This window comes from Triturus cristatus, chromosome 2_1 (genome assembly GCF_964204655.1).
Source record: "Triturus cristatus chromosome 2_1, aTriCri1.1, whole genome shotgun sequence".
Classification (NCBI taxonomy): domain Eukaryota; kingdom Metazoa; phylum Chordata; class Amphibia; order Caudata; family Salamandridae; genus Triturus; species Triturus cristatus.
In genome coordinates this window covers 1,045,904,726-1,045,923,641 of record NC_140581.1, presented here as the reverse complement: position 1 = coordinate 1,045,923,641, position 18,916 = coordinate 1,045,904,726, and the positions used below count along the sequence as shown (strand labels likewise).

Sequence of the window (18,916 nt, the reverse complement as noted above, 5' to 3'; positions counted from 1 at the left end):
CAATGGGATAGGTGCTATCTAGGTCATTCCAGGAGTTAGAGTTCTGGAGTTTTGAGTCCTGCGGTTTAACAGACTCCGTACCAACTGAAAAGATCTTAGAAAAATGAAGAACCCATTCCTTTTCTTCTATTGCTAGATCGAACTTTGCATGATTAGTGTTGTCAGTTAGAAAAGGGGACTTGACCACTTGCCAAAAAGCAGCCGAGTTTTTCTGGGAGCACGTTTCATGCAATTGGTCCCAGAGTTGGTTTTTTAGTTCTTTTTTCCTGTTTTTAGTGCGGTGTTATAAGCTTTCCTTAATTATGTTATCTCATGTGGTACCCTAACCAGTTTTCTCAATGCAGTTTTTAGATTTGAGTAAGCGACTGTGCAGTCATGATTGAACCAGCCCTTCTTATTTTTTGGCTTATGTTTTATTTCTACCCACAGAGCCTCATTGATCGCTTTAACGATCAGTTCAAAATTTACAATGACTTCTGTATGGGTAGTATCTAAATTAAGACATTTCAAAATAGAGGATTAGGCCCTCACTATCACTAGCTTTGTTATTTCCATGGGGTCTACTTTCCCCCATTTAAGCGCATATCCATTTAATCTGCTTAATGCCAGATTATTTTGTAGTAGAATTGAATCCAGGCCACTCTTTGCTTTATAAGTCAGTGACAGGGAAATACTAAGGGGATAGTGATCACTTAGCGCAATTGTATGTCTAGTGAATCCTGCATCTAAAGTCCTTTCACCATTTGAGACCAAAATGTAGTCTATAGTTGTTAGGTGTCCTCTGTCATGAAAAGTAGGGGCCAGTATTGGGTTCTTGTTTTTCCGGGTATTTGCCTGGACCAGGTCTAGCTCGAATAGGGTTTCGTTTAAGTAATTACCTAAGATGGAATGAGTAAAGTGTGGGATGGGATTTCCAAATTCGTCCAGGATACCACAGATATTATTATTATTAGTAGTAGAGCATGGTCCCAGGTTGAAATCCCCCCCCCCCCCCCAAATAATTACCTCTTCATTAGTTGACTTCCTTATTCTAGTTATTAATATGGACCGGATCATTGTTTCAACGTCAGAAAAGTTATTATAGAAATTCACTATTAGGAAGCTGTCCCTATTGTTTAGAGTCAACCTAATAATCTGGAAATTTGGATCCAGTTTTATAGGTACTACTTCCTTTGTATTAAGGAGGTTTGAGACATAAATTGTTAAACCTCCTTTTGCTCTACCTGAAGTGGAGGGTTGGGCGGGTGTAAAATAGGTTTTAAAACCCTCCATATGTATCACATCAATCGCCCACGTCTCTTGGAGTGCTATGATATCAAATTTAGAGCTAAAATCCATCCATATGTCATTTGTGACCTTGGATCGTTGGCCTGCTACATTCCAGAATAAAGCTACAATTCGAGGTTTGCTCTCCTCCCCTATACGTTCCTGCATATCTAATACGGGTCTTGTAATGGAGTTAGAATTTAGGTCCCGTTCTGAAACCGGGATGGATTCAGCCTGATTCAAACCTATGGACTTGCCTAATAGGACAGTGGATATGGCCTGGTACCGGTTAGGTCTTGAATGGAAAACATGAGAGACATGCACAGTGTAGTTAGAGTTTACTTCTGTGCTCGTAAAAGGCACCTTTTGTGGACTATCGGAAGCATCTTTTGTTATACCCCAAAAATCAAGTCAGCCCACTCCTTCCAAGCCTGATAATGCCGCATAGCGGTTGTGAAGGGGTAAGGAATGATCACCCTGATGACAAAATGCTGGCCCAAAACGATCCTCCTGATATTGTGATAGGGACCTGAAACGACCATCGTGATGTTGGGGTGGAGGCCTTAAGTGACCATTCTGATATTGAATTAAGGGGCTAGGGCGGTCAGCCTGAGGGTAGAATTGTGGAACAGGGCAGTAACTCTGATTTGGAGGTAGGGGCCTAAAGACGTCATTCTGGTATTGATATAGAGAATTATAGTAATAATTCTTCTGACCTAAGAATAGGGGCCTGAAACAATCCTCCGGATGTTGAAGTGAGTGGCTAAAGCGATCAGCTTGGTGTTTAGATGGGGGCCTAGAGTGCACATCCTGATGTTGGAATGGGAGTCTAATGCAATCATCCTGATTTTGAAATAATGGCTTCAAGTTAGTTTCAGAGGTCGGCACTACTCTAGGATAAAAGTAGGGCAATTCATGTGCTTCAATTGTATTACTGGCATTAAAAGGAAACCAATTTAAAATATATCTAACTGCCCTTTTATCTCTGAAATTAATTATAATAATGTCCCCCATAATGTCTTTTTTTCTGCGTCCTAGCCAGGGAAGACGCCTAACATGTAGAATTTCCCCATTTAAGTTTGGAGGAAGTGGGCGATTCTGCTTAAGCCAAAATATGACCTTATTTTTTTAGCTGGCTGTGGTCTTCTCTTTTTCCGTCCTTTAGGACAAGGACTCCCGTAAGGACCACCACAAGGGGAGCTGCTTCCGGAGGCAGATCCACGTATGGCTTTTAGGGGCATGGATGTCCTTACCGAATCTTCATTGTCATTTAGTTTTTGGGCACTTTGTTGAGAATTTAATTTCCCACCCACCTCCGGCTCTGTTTCTCTAATTTTTACTATTGAATGAAGTTTTTGTGGAGGCGTTGGATTCAGGGTTTTTGATTTTACTTGATTCGTAGCTTTTGCTCCCTTTTGGACGGTAGTGTTTGGGGCTGATACAATAGTTAGGGGCACTAATGGGGACTTTAATAGATCCTTAGTTCCCTCTTTGATCTCCCCAATTGCCTGTTCTAAATTCCCCAACTGTAGGGCTATTCTTTTTAGTCTCTCTAGTAGTGGCGATATGAAAGATCTCATCAATTTTTCAATAATTTCGATATGTCCCAATAGTTGAGTATCTAATGCTTCAGGTGTTGTGAGGTGTAATGGAGTAACCAATGTAGGTAGTATGGATACTTTGGATGAGGAGGTCTTGGAGTTACCAAGATTAATTAATTTGGTCTTATCTCTCTTTGGTCCACTCCCCCTCTTTCTTCTTTTTTTCGGTGGTGAGCCTTGTAGTCAAGAAATTTTCGGAGTACTGATAGTTTTTTGTACGATCTGTGGAGTTAGTGACAGTGCGTCTGGCAAAACATCTGGCTCTAATGTTGAATTACTAAAGGAAGGAGATAGGGTTATAATTAGATCATTATTTGGCCCAGATGGAGGGGATCTATCTCGAAGGAGTAAAGGTACGTTGTCACAGAAAGACGCATCAAGGCCCTCGCTTTCGCGAGGCGTACTAGATTGCGATGACATGGGTGGCTGTGACAGGGCCAGAGATGAACGTTTGTTCTTAACAAACTCAACAGAACGACGTCTCTCGGCCCGTCGCTCGTCAAGAGCGATATCCCTGTCAATTCCTGTGGTGGGCCTGATAACATAATTATCTAATGTTTCTCGGTTGACCACTCCTCCTACTGAGGATTTCTCTTTAGAAACAGGTAGGGTCATGGTACGAGCTACAAAAGATATACGTGGCAAGTCAGGTCACTCTAACAGTTAACACTTGACAAATGTATTAATACAGCTAACAGTTTACCGAGAGGCCAAACAAGGGGCTATAAACAGCTCAGATTTACAAATACTGTGTACGTAATAGTCATACTCAACAATGGTTTGCAGGCCAAAGGGGGGGAGGCCCAGCCCAGCCTCCTCTGGCCTCTGAGGGCCACAGAGGGCCCGCCCTTTGCCCGGGCTTCGACCGGCTCCGCCCGCGTGCGTCCCGCGACGCGGGGGCTCTCCTCCGGTTTAATGCGCCTCCGGGGGCGGAGGAGGCGTGAGCGGCTTCCTGCCGCGAAGGACACTGGGAGGTGTAGTCCTCACTGCGGCTGCGCGGGTTTGCAAATGCGGCGGCAGTGGCAGGGAAGATAGCGCCGAGAAGATTGGCCAGGGACGCCCACCAAGTATGTCAATAGCACAGCAAGCAGCAGACAGAGACCCCGCTCCACCGGGGCTCTCCTCTGGTTTAATGTGCCTCCGGGGGCGGAAGAGGTGTGAGCGGCTTCCTGCCGCGAAGGACACTGGGAGGTGTAGTCCTCACTGCTGCCGCACGGGTTTGCAAATGCGGCGGCAGTGGCAGGGAAGATAGCGCCGAGAAGATAGGCCAGGGACGCCCAACAAGTATGTCAATAGCACAGCAAGCAGCAGACAGAGCCCCCGCTCCACCGGGGCTCTCCTCCGGTTTAATGCGCCTCCGGGGGCGGAAGAGGCGTGAGCGGCTTCCTGCAGCGAAGGACACTGGGAGGTGTAGTCCTCACTGCGGCCGTGCGGGTTTGCAAATGCGGCGGCAGTGGCAGGGAAGATAGCGCCGAGAAGATAGGCCAGGGACGCCCAACAAGTATGTCAATAGCACAGCAAGCAGCAGACAGAGCCCCCCGACCGAGTAGTCGCATTGCTCGTGAGCTCCGCTGGCCCTGACTGAGATCCTGCTGAAATCCTGCTCCTCTTCGCCGCCGCACTTTGCCCTTGGCGACTGCTGAACGCTGGACAACATTGATGTCCCCCAAACGCCGTACCGAGGCTTCTCTGCCCGGAATTTGAGACTTCTCTGGCGGGACGATCGGCGCACGGTCTCCCGCAAAATGGCGCCTCTTCCCTGCTGATCGCAACCGGAGCCCAGATTGGCGGTGCTCCTCCATGTCCTGGAGCCGAGAACTGCGGGCGATGACCGAGAGCAACTGAGGAGACAGAGCCACACATAACCCTTAGGCCCGACTGTGCCATCGGCAACCTTCGCATGCATGGGGGGGGATCCTGCCTGAGTGCTTGCCGCAGCCGGTGAGAAGCTCGAGTGCCGGAGTAACGCCCCACCCCACAATATTGGACGGACGATCCCCGCAGCTGAGCCAGACGCTACTGGACCACCGCCTGTACTCCAAGGCCCCACAGGAGGCGCCACAGTGCGGAAACGACCTCACCGAGTCCCCGACCTGGGGGAATTGAGCTCCTGTGACTGGCAAATGGGGAATGCTGCAATACCGCCCTTGGTTGTGCTCCGCACCATGCGGCCGGAAGAGCGGGGAGCTTTTCCTACAGTGACCCTTGGCGGCGCCCTCGTCCCTGCAACCCGGCTGCTTAGTGGTGGGGTGCCTGTTGCGATTGGCACGGGGCGGTCGGGGGAGCAACGGGCTTTCGGACGTTGCCCTCACCGTGCCGGGTGGCTCACGCTCGGGCTTGCCCGTAATACAGCCGGCGGTCCCTGCCGATCTGTCACGACCACTGGCCGATCCCTATTGCTCTACCGCAAGCACAGATATTCTGCCTGCGGCAGCAGGGGGGTATCCTGCACATCGCTCCCCGGCGCCAGGACTGAACAAGGAGTGCCGCCGTGGAATCCGGCCCACCCAGACTCTTGCCGCGCTAATCCCCCCTCCACCCAGTCGTCACCCTCGTTGGTAAAGAACAGGTTCCACCACCGGAGAGGGGGAGTGTAAAGTAGTGACCCGTGGGGGGGTTGATACTTCTATTGACTGCCCTGAGTTCCGGCAAGTGGCTGTGCTTGCTTGCCTTCCACCCTGGCCTGCACGGCTACCCTGGACATCACCGACTTACACAGCTAAGCGTGCTTCAGGGGCTGAATCAGTGATAAGTCCCATTTTATTTATACCTTACGCTTTCCCGTGCCACATCCAGTGTCCATTGGGAGCTCAGCACTAATCTGCCCGCCCACTCAGGGGCACCTGCTCCTCCTGCCCGCCACACACCCAGGCTTATGGTCTGGAAATTGTCTTTTGTGGGCCTAACTGTCGCTGTGAGGTGGTGCCTCTTAGTGGCCCAATTCGTCTAGGAGGGTGTCCTCAAGACCCTACGATGGTCTACATGACCGCCCGGCGTCCACGCAACTGATCCGACATCACTGGGTCACCCAGAGGTCGTAAGGTGGTGCAACTATAGAGAGAACACCGAAAACAGTGGCTGTGACGACACTCGCTAGGTCGTACACTCCTGCACGACAGCCCACGATGGCAAAGGATAAAGAACTCAAACAGTCCCAACAGGGGAAACTGGACCTCTATGCCAAAGTGCTCCCCACAGTGATGGGTGCAGAGGGCGGCCCCTCTCCTCCTCCGGACACTGCAACAATCCTCCCGGCTATTCGTGAGTCCAGAGAAAGCCTGGAAGGGAAGATAGCAGAGGTCCGCTCGGGGGTGACGCTGCTTCGTCACGACCTCCGCAAAGTCTCCGAACTGGTGACCGAGGCTGAGCACCACATCTCTGAACTTGAGGATGTCTCTCATGCCACGCGGAAAGATGTTACAGGACTCTTGACATCCATGGCAGAGGTAGCCTGGAGAGTGGACGATGCAGAAAATAGGGCTAGAAGGAACAACCTGAGATTTATTGGTTTTCCAGAAAAAGCAGAGGGGTCTGATCCGGGACAATTTCTTTTGACCTTCTTGAAGGATACCCTGCCACAGGCACAGTTCTCGAGCTGTTTTGTCATGGTACGGGCACACAGAATGCCGAATTTCCCTCCGCCTCCGGGAGCTCCTCCCCGACCCTTGATAGCACATTTCCTGAACTTTCAAGATACGGACTTACTACCGAGAGAAATGCGGAAGAAAGGAGAGGTCCGCTATGAAAAAACCCGAGTGATGATTTTCCCAGACTACTCCCGGGACGTGCAGAAGCAGAGACGGACCTTTGACCAGATCAAGATCAAATTAAGGGCACTTGGACTTCAATATATGTTACTATTCCCGGCCAAGGTGAAGGTTATTTTCCAAGGCTCCACGTTGTTCTTTCAAACCCAGAAGAGGCATGGTCCTGGCTCGAAGAACGGCCTCAGTTACGGCGGGCGACACCAAACGCATCGAGCCAATTTTCACTGAAACAGGGGGGCCTAACTCAGGACAGATCCAAGGACAAACGCAGAAGAAGAGTGCTAAGAGCCCGGGAACTCAGCTGGGGGAACTCCGGGAAAAGCATTGCGATACGGACACGCACCTGTCAGAATCTGGTGACGAGGTGGTTTGTTCACGCCCATCGCGGACCCTGATTAGATTAGATGACACCGGACACACCAAACTGTCTGTGAGAGAGGATTCAGATGATGTGAATAGTGAACACCCGTTGCTTGAAAGTATATGACTAGAAGCATCAGAGCAGAACCTGCCTGTACCGGGTACACAACACCAACAACTACCCAACAATGGCGAAGAGGACTGAGAACTGGGGCCAGATGGCCGCCACCAAACAGTAAGACTTTCCTAAGGCTTAGTAAGCGTTAACAGGCTTGGATCTGAGCCGGGGAAGCACTTTGTATGCGGTTTTTGTTTTATTATTGTGTAGTTAATTGAGTAGGGGGAAAGGGAGGGTAACAGACCTCTTAGTGGATGACCCGTAACAAAATTGTCATGTTGACGAGTTGGGGGGCAGTGTGGGTACCTGTAGTGTTTGGTGGGGGGTGATCAGGACACTGTTTTGCGTAGTAAATTGGGATTGTTCGATGGGAATGGAGATTGTTTGACTCAAGGTCTTGCACATTATGCTGGAGAGGGAGAGGGAGGGGGCGGGAGGGGCGGACTTCCGGTGAGATATTGGACAGGTGATGAACCAAGAGACAAGTCACAATGGCAGACAATAAATATACAGTACTGACATGTTAATGGATTAGATAATAGTCAAGAGGGGGTTGGTGACCCGGTATCTTAAGAGGCATAAACCTGGTATCATATTCCTACAGGAAACACACCTGTTGGGCTCGGGCTGCTCTTTCCTACGAAGGGGACATTACACCACTCTGGCTCACGCGGGATTTACTAAAGGCTCACGAGGAGTGGCAATCCTCATTAGAAAATCCCCTCCCTTCCATGTCACACAACAATGGGTGGATACAGATGGGACCTACGTTGCAGTAAGGGGCATTTGGAAACGCAGGACGTTCTTACTCGTTAGTGTATATGCACCCCGCTGCTGCAACAACGCACATTGGATAAATTAACTGCGCTCCTTTTGCCTTGTGGCCCTGCCATATATATACTGGGGGGAGATTTTAATTATGTAATTGATCCCTCCCTGGACCGCATCCGACCGGGAACCCACGAGACCACACCTCTGGCCCGATTTTTAGTTACCCTGGGACTGACTAATCTGTGGCGGCGACACCGCCCGCATCAACAGGCATACTCTTATTTTTCTGGTGCCCACAGAGTGTTTTCACGGTTAAATTATCTACTCGCCCCGGCGGGAGAGGCTTGTCACGTGGACACCATAGACTATCTGGCTAGGGGCATCTCTGACCACTCTCCTCTCCTCATGAAGGTGGGTGGCAGGGGTAGCCATCAAACAGCGCAGTGGCGCTTAAACTCGTGGGCGTTGCAGGATGAGACAGTCACCAAGGAACTTCGGGTAGATTCCGAGCTCTATTTTAGTGAGAATGAGGGCTCGGTACCGTCAGCAGTCACTTTATGGGAGAGGTACAAAATGGTACTACGGTATAGAGCCCAGAACATAATCGCCCACAAAAAGAAATGCGAAGCCCAGGAGATTGAAGATTTAGAACATAAACTCTTAGGCCTAGAGGGTCGTGACCCTACCACATTAACTGATCGCACTCTACGCCAAATTGAAATAACCAATAAAGACTACCTAGCACTTGCGACCAACGAGGTGAGGGCATAACAGCTGGCAACCCAACATAGACGTTACGAAACCAGGGATAGAGCAGGGAAGTTATTAGCATGGTTGGGACGGAAAGAAATAGAGACACGATGGGTAATGTCTATTAAGGAAAATGTTGTCACCCAGGCTATAGCGGGAGCCTTCGCGAGATACTACACATCATTATACGCAGCCCAAAACCAGACAGAAGAACCACAAATACGCCAATACTTGAGTACCATTGACCTGTCCTCACTCACACAGGAGGAGACCAACATCCTAGAGGGGGATTTGACATTGGCGGAAGTGACCGAGGCCATTGTCCGACAGAAGGCGGGCAAGACCCGGGGTCCTAACGGTCTTCTGAGTGAATTTTTTAAACTAAATAGTACACTGCTGGCACTGCACCTTCTTAAGATGTTCCAGGAATCAAGGGAACAGGGAATTCTGCCACGAGACCTCCGTCTATTCACGGTGGTGGTCATTCCTAAGGCCGGGAAACCCCCAGAGGATTGTGGGTCATACCGCCCCATATCCCTCCTTAACATTGAAATGAAGATTCTGGCCACAATCTCCTGAATGTAATTCTTCCACTGATACATAGGGATCAGCCAGGCTTTATGCCAAAGCGTGCCACGCGTTTTAATCTACGCCGTCTAGCTAACTGGATCGACACGGTACAGGGTCAAGATAGCCCACATCTACTTCTCTCGCTTGACGCTGAGAAAGCGTTTGACATGATTCATTGGCCCTTCATGTGGTGCACCCTGGAAAAAATGGGCTTTGGCCCGGTCTTCCGAGACTGGCTGGCACTGTTATACAACACACCTGAAGCTAGGGTTTGAGTGGATGGGGTTCTTTCTGCAAGCTGGCCGATACAGCGTGGCACCAGACAGGGGTGCCCCTTATCTCCTCTACGGTTTGCCCTCATCTTAGAACCGCTGGCCTGTGTGGTTAGAACCCGACGAGGACTGGGCGGCGTCATAGACTAGTCATATCTTATAGACGAGGAACGCATATCTTTATATGCGGACGATATTCTGCTATATGTCACACAACCGGTCGAGACACTCCCCCCGAATATTGCAAATATTTGAAGAATATGGCGGCCACGCGGGCTATAAGATTAACTGGAATAAATACACCCTCTATCGGTTGAGTGGAGAAGTGGATCCTCGCACCTACCTGAGCTGTTTGCGGTTCTCAACGGAAGGGTTTATCGATCTGGGGCTCTATATCTCCACTGACCCTGTGGCCAGACTGGAGCACAACATTAAACGAGTGTTGCTGAACTTTCAGGCAGATGTGAGGAAGTGGAGGAAACTCCCTCTGACCATCATGGAGAGGGCCGCCATGTATAAGATGGTAACACTCCCTCAATTCCTTTGTATTTAGCAAAATATATACCATAAATTACCAGACACTATTTTTACTTCCATTAACATTGAGCTACGTCTCCTTCTCTGGGACGGAGCCCACCCACGAATAGCACTGCGAACGCTACAGCGCAACCCATATAACGGAGGTTTGGCCTTACCAGATATCAGAGCATACGATAGAACCACCCACCTCAGTCATAAACGAATGGAACCATGTGCCATGTGATCACCCTACCTATAGACTGGAAAGACTGCAATTCCGAAAACACACCCAATTACACTACGTATACGGGGGTGCTGGAGGTACAAGTCTCCTCCCAACGCGCATACTAACTGCCTGGAAGAGTGCGGAAAAGCAGATGAAATGGGAATGGAAACCTACATGAGAGACCCCCCTGTGGGAGGGCACTAGATTGACTGAGATCAGAAAATTGAGAGGCTTCAAGAAGTGGGACCTCATTGGTATTTCTAAGATAGGGGACCTGTGGGAGGGGGGCTCTCTAGCTTCATTTTCTTCCCTTCAGTCTAAATACCAACTTCATAGTTCACAAGCCTATGCTTACCTTGGACTTAAACATGCCTGGCATGCTGAAGGGTTGGACGATGTGACACTGCCGGAGTATGCTCCACTAGAAGGTAGGCTCCTACAAGAAGAGATCATGACCCAGGCCATATCCCTGACATATAAAATGTAAATCAACAATATACCTGACAACCTTGGTCCGCTGCATGCCAAATGGGAACTAACCACCGGCCCACTGGACAACATAGATTGGGAAGCGGCCCTTATGCACCCGCGCAAAGTGGCAATTAGACTGAGGCTGCGTCTCATACAAAATAAGATCCTCCATAGATTCTATTTTGACCGGGCACGCCTACACACTATGGGGAGGGCTTAGGATCCAAATTGTCTTAGATGCCATGTGGAGCGCGGCACGTACATACACACCCTCTGGGGGTGCAGACGCATCCAAACTTACCGGTACACGATAATGGGGAAATTAAACAATATCCTTGGGGCTCAGCTAGGGTTGGATGCAAAATTTCTACTATTGGGTGTCCCCACAGACATCAACTTGCCACGACATAGGCTCCTGTTGGCTAACCTAGGATTAGTAGTGTCCAAAAGAGACATAAGTAAGTACTGTGGGGCCCAACTACTTCCCACACTCACAGAATGGAGAGCTAATATGGATTTATATATGGTTGCGGAGAAAGTGGTTTATAAGGCGAGGGGTTGCCTGCATAAATTCCAGAAAATGTGGACGCTATGGATAGAGTACTATAACTTGGACCTGAACGCAGAAGGGGGGAGACTAGACCTTTTGCATGGCAGGACAGAACCAAGTCATTAATAAATGTGATGCCTAGCCCACTCCTGATGGATACGATTGTACTGGAATTGACCCATGTATTTGCTTATATGTGATGTTGATGTAAATACGTGTTCCTCACTGGAAAGTCTGCTACAACACCTTTTGCCCATCGCTCTAACTTGCCCGCACTCGAGAATACTCTGTGCCTTAATGACTCCTTTTCCAAATTGTACGTTTCGCTTTTCAATTAATAAAATAAAAAATAAAGTTATAAAAAAATAAAATAATAATTCACCTTTCCTGAATCCTCTTTCTAAAAATATAATAATGAACAGAATTGATCTTCCTCCATTATTCAAAAGTTCCAGAAAACTCATCCTCTAGTGCCTTTTTCCTTATTCTATTTTCTACATTCGCCTAAACCACCTTGCTCTGTAACACTCTGCTTCCAGTATCACATTGTATCTTCCCCACTATCTAATGATGTTTGCTCTGGCCTGCTCCTTAGGACTGTAATGACTTTCCTTCAACATCTGCCAGGTCTTTTGCACAATTCTGTTGTGTACCAATGCAAACATCACCTCTTTCCTAAGCTTTCTAATTTTTAATGTTTAAGACGCTACTCTTACTTCAAATATTACATACCTATTTACATGTTCTCGCTCTCACTCTCATACCCTTCTATTGCTTCACATATTTTCTTTTAGGTGCACTTAGATTAACAACCTCATCAGCCACCCGTATTCTTCCTTATTTTTATTTGGCAATAACAAACTCTTTGCTTCTGGTCTTAATATTGTTGTTATGGAATTGTTATACAACACAATTATTGTAATCCTGTGTAAATAATTCACTGAAAACCAATCCAACCATACGACATGTCTAACCCCACTTTCCTTTGCATTGATTTTTCATGACCCGTTACTACAGTGCTAATTGTTGAATTTCTTTTGAAGTGTTTTGTAGAGCACAACTGGTTTCATTTGATTGGCATCATATGTGGATTGGCAATCTACAACTTCACTGTAGTGGACCTGCACTTCCCATTGGCCCTCTACAAGAAACTGTTGGATACATTGCCTGATTTAGAAGACTTGAAAGAGCTCTCCCCCACGGAAGGAAGGTACATCATCTAAAGGGAGGCTGCATGGAACCTATAGTCTTTCTGCTCATTACTTTAAGCTTTCACCTGCAGTGAGATGTGCAGGTTGTAATACATAGGATATGGTACACTGATCATTGGCAGTGGCAGAAGAGTATAATATAGAGATGTAATTGAGTGGGAGCACAGACCAGCTCAACCTTGCTTTTGGGAGTTTAGAAACAGAAGTATTCTGCTACTGAAATTGTTAATGCAATACTCATACATTTGCTCTTCTGTTTATTTAAGGGCAGTAGAAATGCATGAATATAAATGAAAGAGTAAGGTCTCAAAGCAGGAGTCATTTTAATTTCATATATAAAATTGTGAGAAATTTAGCATTCTGTGGAATTGTGCAATTTAGCTACTGTTTTCAATAATCAGTGTTGACCTTTAATTTGCAAGTGATTTGTGTGTTTTAATTGGCCATGTGAAACAATATATATTGGAAGTATGTTTTCCTCATAAATGTAATTTGAGGATTTTATTTTCAATCAAAAAAGAAACATCACCTTATCCATTACTGAATAATGATTTTTACTGAGGGTTATTCCAAGTTCAACATTCATGCTGAAAAGACCATAGGAAATTCTGATTTTGTAAATAATTTGTCCATGAATAACAATTCTCCTCAAAATATCAATGCAGCTATGTCCAAGTGAATCTGCAGACTCCAAGAATTTGAACTTTTGGAATTATTAATGTCTGCAGATTTCTCTTTCAACAAAATCAGTTTCCGATCTTTTCTTCACACATTTTCATAAAGCATTTTGGTAAATTTCAGGAAATTGGTGAAAATGTGGGCACATTTTGTGAAATGGGTGCAGTCCTAATTATACGATAGGCACACATCTACAAAAAAACTGGCTCATTTGAAATGTACTTGCGTCCGCCTGAAGCTTTTCTCCAATTATACCTCTAGCAACCAATTCATTCATCTACACTTTCATTTGAGAAGGCAGTGATTGAACTGTGACTTTCTTTACAAAGGGGTCACTATGAAACCGAAAATGTGCATGAGTGTTTATATAATGGTTAAAAAATAATACCTTTTTCCAGTGGAAATTAAACTATCCTGCCATACATGCTAGGGACCATGATAGTAGTCAAGTAGTAGTTAAGAAAACCCACACTTACTCCAGAATTGTAACTTTCATAGTCACATGCTTGAACCATTCCCCATCGTCGAGATGGGAGTCCCCAGTACCTCAGAAAAGGAAAGTCCTAATAGACCTAGAACATGCAGGCCTTAGGCCTCTTGGTTTAGTAACATATACTTGTCATTATTTAAAAAAGGACTTAACTTAGAAGACAGCTTATCAGATGACACCAACCTGTAGAAAGATTGCCAAAATTCCTCAGGTACACAGTAGCCAGCTGTCACTTTTTGTTCTGTATATTGCCATTCGGGCTCTAATCCGCTCCTGCATTGTTACAAAGTGCCTAGAGCCGGTTACAGTCTACCTCAGACAACAGAACAGCAAATTGTTCCCTACCAGGACGACTGGCTCATCAAGGCCTGACCAACAAAGCCGCAAAAACATCCACCAATGCCTGTTCGCCTATTCGACCAGCTACGTCTGCCTTTAAGCCCTGACAAATCAGTCCACCTTTTCGTGGAGAAATACTGGATACTACTCGAACCAAAGCATATCCCACGCTGGAGAGACAAAGGAAGCAAATGGCTTTTGCAACACCTTTGCAAAAAGAAGGTAACTTTCCATACGCCTTTACAATGCATGATGTCCTCCTGTAGTCATCTCATTCCATACTGCCGCCTACACATGCGTCCACTTCAGGAAGCTTTAGACATCCAGTGGGTGCAAGTCAAGGCAACATTCAACGACAGAATTCAGGTAACTCAACTCATGATATTATCACTCGTTTGGAGGATGCAACCTCATCATCTGTCAATGGGCCTACCATTCCTACCTCAAGCATCTCCCTTAGGAATAACAACTGATGCTTACCTGGACGGCTGGGGAGGTTACCTTCAGGAGCTCCAGGTCAGCAGCAAATAGCCCCATCCCGATCTCATCTTCCCCAGAAGAGATCTTGCCTTACCTCCTTCACCTAACGCAAACAGGTGTAGCTCACATTTCCATAAAGGTACATCTAGCGGCCATTTCATGTTTCCGGAGGCTATCTAATACGCCATCCGTATAGTCCAGCAGGCTTGTTAAGCAGTTCCTCAAGGGATTATTCACAACACTTCCACCGGTAAGAGACCCTCCTCCAACATGGCAGCTCAACACGGTGTTTACGCAACTAATGAAACATCCATTCGAACCTATTCATAAAGCGGATATAAAGTTTCTATCCTGGAAGGTAGCTCGCCTCCTTGCTCTCACGTCTTCAAGGAGGGTTAGTGAAATCCAAGCTTTTACTACCCAAGAGCCATCCCTGCACTTTAGGGCTGATAGAGTTATTCATTTTCTTCTTGCGCACATTTGGCATACTGTGTATACATATAGTGGTATTCTCTTTGCATGCAAGTTATGTTATATTTCAACAAAATGTGGTTATTACTGCTCTCTTCTCTGATTCAAGCATGTGAATCTATGAAAGTTCTAATAATGAAAATAAGTTACTTACCTGTAACTGTAGTTCTCCAGTATTGGAATCTTTCATAATGTTACATGTGGCCCACCCGCCTCTCCTGGAAAAGCTCACCATTATGCTTCTCAGTAGAGTGCTATGTGTATGCACTAGCGCTTGGAACATTTGAGGGACCAAAGCTTCTCTCAGGATGGTTTTACAAGGTGGTATCATCTGATGGGTTGTCTTCTAAGTTTAGTTCTTTTTTTAAATAATGACTAGAATACTTTACTAAACCAAGAGGCCTAAGGCCAGCATGTTCTAGGTCTATTAGGGCATTCCTTTTCTAAGGTACCGGGGATTCCATCTCGAAGATGCAGAATGATTCAAGCCTGTGAATCTATGAAAGTTTGCAATTCTGGAGAACTACAGTTACAGGTAAGTAACTTATTCTCATATGACCCAAGTATTCCCAAACTTTATTTTTTTTTTTAGGTCTCACCTACGCAGCGCGCATGCGCTGCATAGGCAAAAAGACCTTTTGAAAGGGCTACGGCTTATCAGCCAAAAACGTGCACGCGTTCCATTGCCTTCAATGGCAACACATGCACGCCTGGAGATTCCCTTGCGGGAGCGAGCTTTGGCACCATATGTTTGCAATTAACTTGCAAACATATGGTGCCCCTCCTCACTCCCGCAAGGGAAACGGGCGCAGGCCCCCTCCTGTCTCCCCTCCCCCTGGTGCCTCCTCCTTTGGCGTGAGGCGCGCGCGCTTGTTTCACTTTGATACTTCAGAGACTTTCACCAGATGGTTGACCTCAGCTTATCATGTGGGTTGTCTGTCACAGTCCTCCGCTTGACCAGCGGACCCATCTCAGCCTTATGGCTCCGTGGTTGAACATGGCACCGAAAGAAAAATCTCAACCCCCCTATTTGTACAGCAGACATATTTAACACAACTTTCTTCACAGCTATGATGGTGCTGCCAAATTAACTTTTTAAAGCTTGTTTATGCCTGCTTGACACAGCAGATTGTATTGTACAATTTATATAGTACTTATATCTTTGTGGAGCACCTAGGTGCCTACACACATGAGTAGCATGCTACACTGTGCTGGTTTGTGGCTTGAAGTGAGTTGTCTTTAGCTTATGTGGGAAACGTTTTCGTGTTGAGGAGATGAAACCAATAGATTTGATTCAGTACTGTGTCAAATGTTATTGCAAGAACATATGCACGTGATCACCTTTAATACAATACAGTGTTAATTTTGGTATCCGTTTCAGTAAATCGAGACATTTAAGTTAACTTGTTTTTTTCTATTTCTCTGCCTGCGAGATTGTTAGCGATGCGGTCTTTTACCTAAGCGTACTATTTTGCAGCGCTGTGCCTTTTATCGTGCGCATACTGGCTTTGCGGCGCTATACAAAAACATGTGCTGTAGTTCTCCACGCTCAATAACATTCGTTCTTCGACAGAATAATACCGCGCCTGCCCAGTCGGGTCGCTTGCTGTAGATTAATTGACCCGCCAATCTACCTTACCAGCATACACGCTCACACGTTTATGATGGGGTGAGACTTCACTAACCCGATGACGGCCGTTACATTTGCCCCCTCACTCTGCCTAGGGCGCACCCAAAGACACCTGGAGTAGGACAGCAGTGCGGCACACCCAGGGCAGCAGTCACCTTTTCCTCTCACCCTTTTCTGCACGTGGTCACCTACCACTACGATCAAAAGATAGAAAGCTGAAAAGTGAAAGTACATGTCCAACCTGCAAAACCGGCTTGGGGAGCCAGGGGTTTGCAGAGTTATCTACGCTTTGTTGTAGTAAATAGACTAGTCAAAGCCTGCATAGTTCTCTTTGAGTATAAAATAAATAATTGTGGGCGGCTAAATTTTCGGTTGTGCCGTAATGGCCTGGTCTGCCGACTTTGGAGCAGGGGAGCCGGTTTCGAGTGTCCGTGTTAGCTCTGACATTCTATGATTCTGGGTAATCTGTTTTAACCTCGCCTGGCGCCTATAAAAAACAAGCATTGTCATAGCCAATAGGTCTCGCTTCTGGGACCTTATAAGTATTTAGTTATGCAGCACAATATCCTTGGTGCAACAACATCAACTGTTGCATGGCTAAACACTTATAAGGTCCCAAAAGCGAGACCTATTGGCTATGCCAATGCTTGTTTTAACAAGCTTCTTGCAAGGATTTAGGATTTTGCCTCCAGCACTATTGACTAATCCATGTGTGCTCATTCCAAAACCTGTGCTAAATGAATCCTGCCTGTGGGTCCTCGGGACTGCAGTACTGTGCATTTAGGCTCTTCCCATTTTAACAGTTCTTACACAGTCATATCCTGAATTGAGGCACATATACTTTGAATCACAATTTCATGTGCCCCCTTACAGCCTTAAAGTAGTGCTAAAAGTGAACTTTATTTACTTTAAATAAGAAGAGCTTGGAGATTGCATAACTAGTCTTCAAGAACCATAGATGTGTTAATTTTCACCTTTTAGTATCACAACCAGGGCAGTGAAGCTTTTACCCAGGTTGTTTAACTTGTACAACTATAGCCCATTGGATGTGACAAAACATGGAAAGACAGAAACCTAAATCCTTAAACGTTTTACCACCCTTTCTAATGTGCAACACAATTTGTGAGGCAAGTGCAAATATGAAATACCACTTTTTCTCTAGTCTGCTCATGGTTCAACTGTCACTATCCCCTCCCCCAGAGCTGCATGAGTAAGATTCATAAGCATTTGGTGCAACTTATTTTAATACTCCAATACAAATTAGAAATCCAGTTGGACTGTGACCTATACACAATCCACTAAGTAATACTATGCAGGAAGAGTCTAGGAGTCGATCCTTCCAAGCGCTCGGCGAATCTGACAAAACAGATATTACTCTTGATAGATCTGCCCTTTAGGTTCTCCAATATGTATTCATGACACAGGGCACGGACAGCACTCGTGGGTTTTGGCTTTGAGGTTCGCCACCTCATATGTCAGGCACTGTATCTCCTTTTCCTTTAGCGATCTCTCGCCGACCTTGCTGAGGTCGGGTCTAATGAGGTTCATCTCAACAGACAGCGTGTCTATCTTATTTTCTAATGTGCTGCGGGAAACCTCAATGCCTAATATCTGAACACAGGTTCCAGTGCCTCTGACAATTCGGCACCATTCTCTGGAGCATCTTCTGCCTTTCCACGACGGGTAGCCCCAATATACTGGTGGTTAATGCAAGTCTGCTGTACAGGTCGGGGTGGCTGGCTCCTTCCATGGCCACAAAAGGCAGGCAGAGAAAAGAAGGGCCATGGTCAAAGAGACCTCCCAGTAGCGACGCCGCACCCCAATCCATGGGGGCTCTAGAAAGGGGGCATAACAAGTACCAGATTGTATAGTCCTTCATTGGAGGGCAATGAATATTTGTTGCGGGGACTACAGCAATACTGTACCCTCTAATGTTATCAGGCCCTGGCACAGCAGCCCTCAAGGTCCCCACCAAGTGCAGTTCAAAGACAATTCAGGGCAGAAGAAGGAGCCAGCAGTGGGGGCACGGGCTGCGGCTCAGCCCAAACGTTATGGGTGTCCTTGTAACTTTTGCAAGGCTCTGATCAAAGCTCTGCTGCTCCTCTCTCCTTAGGCCTCTAACCTCCAGGGCCCTGACCTCTCCACAGCAGCTCACACCCAGGGTGCCGGGGGGATCCCACAGTACACCCAATCCCCCCACCTGTGCCCGACCGACCTGTCGCCTGCACCGCAGGCCTCAACCCCCACACTACCACCTCTATCACTAGGGCCAACCACCCTCGGGCTCCTTCGATGGTTTCAGATAGCCTCTCATTGAGGTGCTAGGATGTGTGCCCACACCCAAGGGTTTTAGCATCCCCAATCTAGTAGAGAAAG

The 18,916-nt window shown here is 46.8% G+C and overlaps 1 protein-coding gene across 5 annotated transcripts in view; it reads left to right on the top strand.

Moving 5' to 3' along the window:
• HERC3 (HECT and RLD domain containing E3 ubiquitin protein ligase 3) overlaps window positions 1-18,916 on the top strand; it is a 517,835-nt gene that overhangs the window by 409,312 nt on the left and 89,607 nt on the right. For all 5 annotated transcript variants that reach the window (XM_085635502.1, XM_085635530.1, XM_085635520.1 and 2 more), the window contains one exon: window positions 12,285-12,451. In XM_085635502.1, coding sequence (XP_085491628.1) covers window positions 12,285-12,451 — 167 coding nt within the window. The remainder of the gene's footprint in view (window positions 1-12,284; window positions 12,452-18,916) is intronic.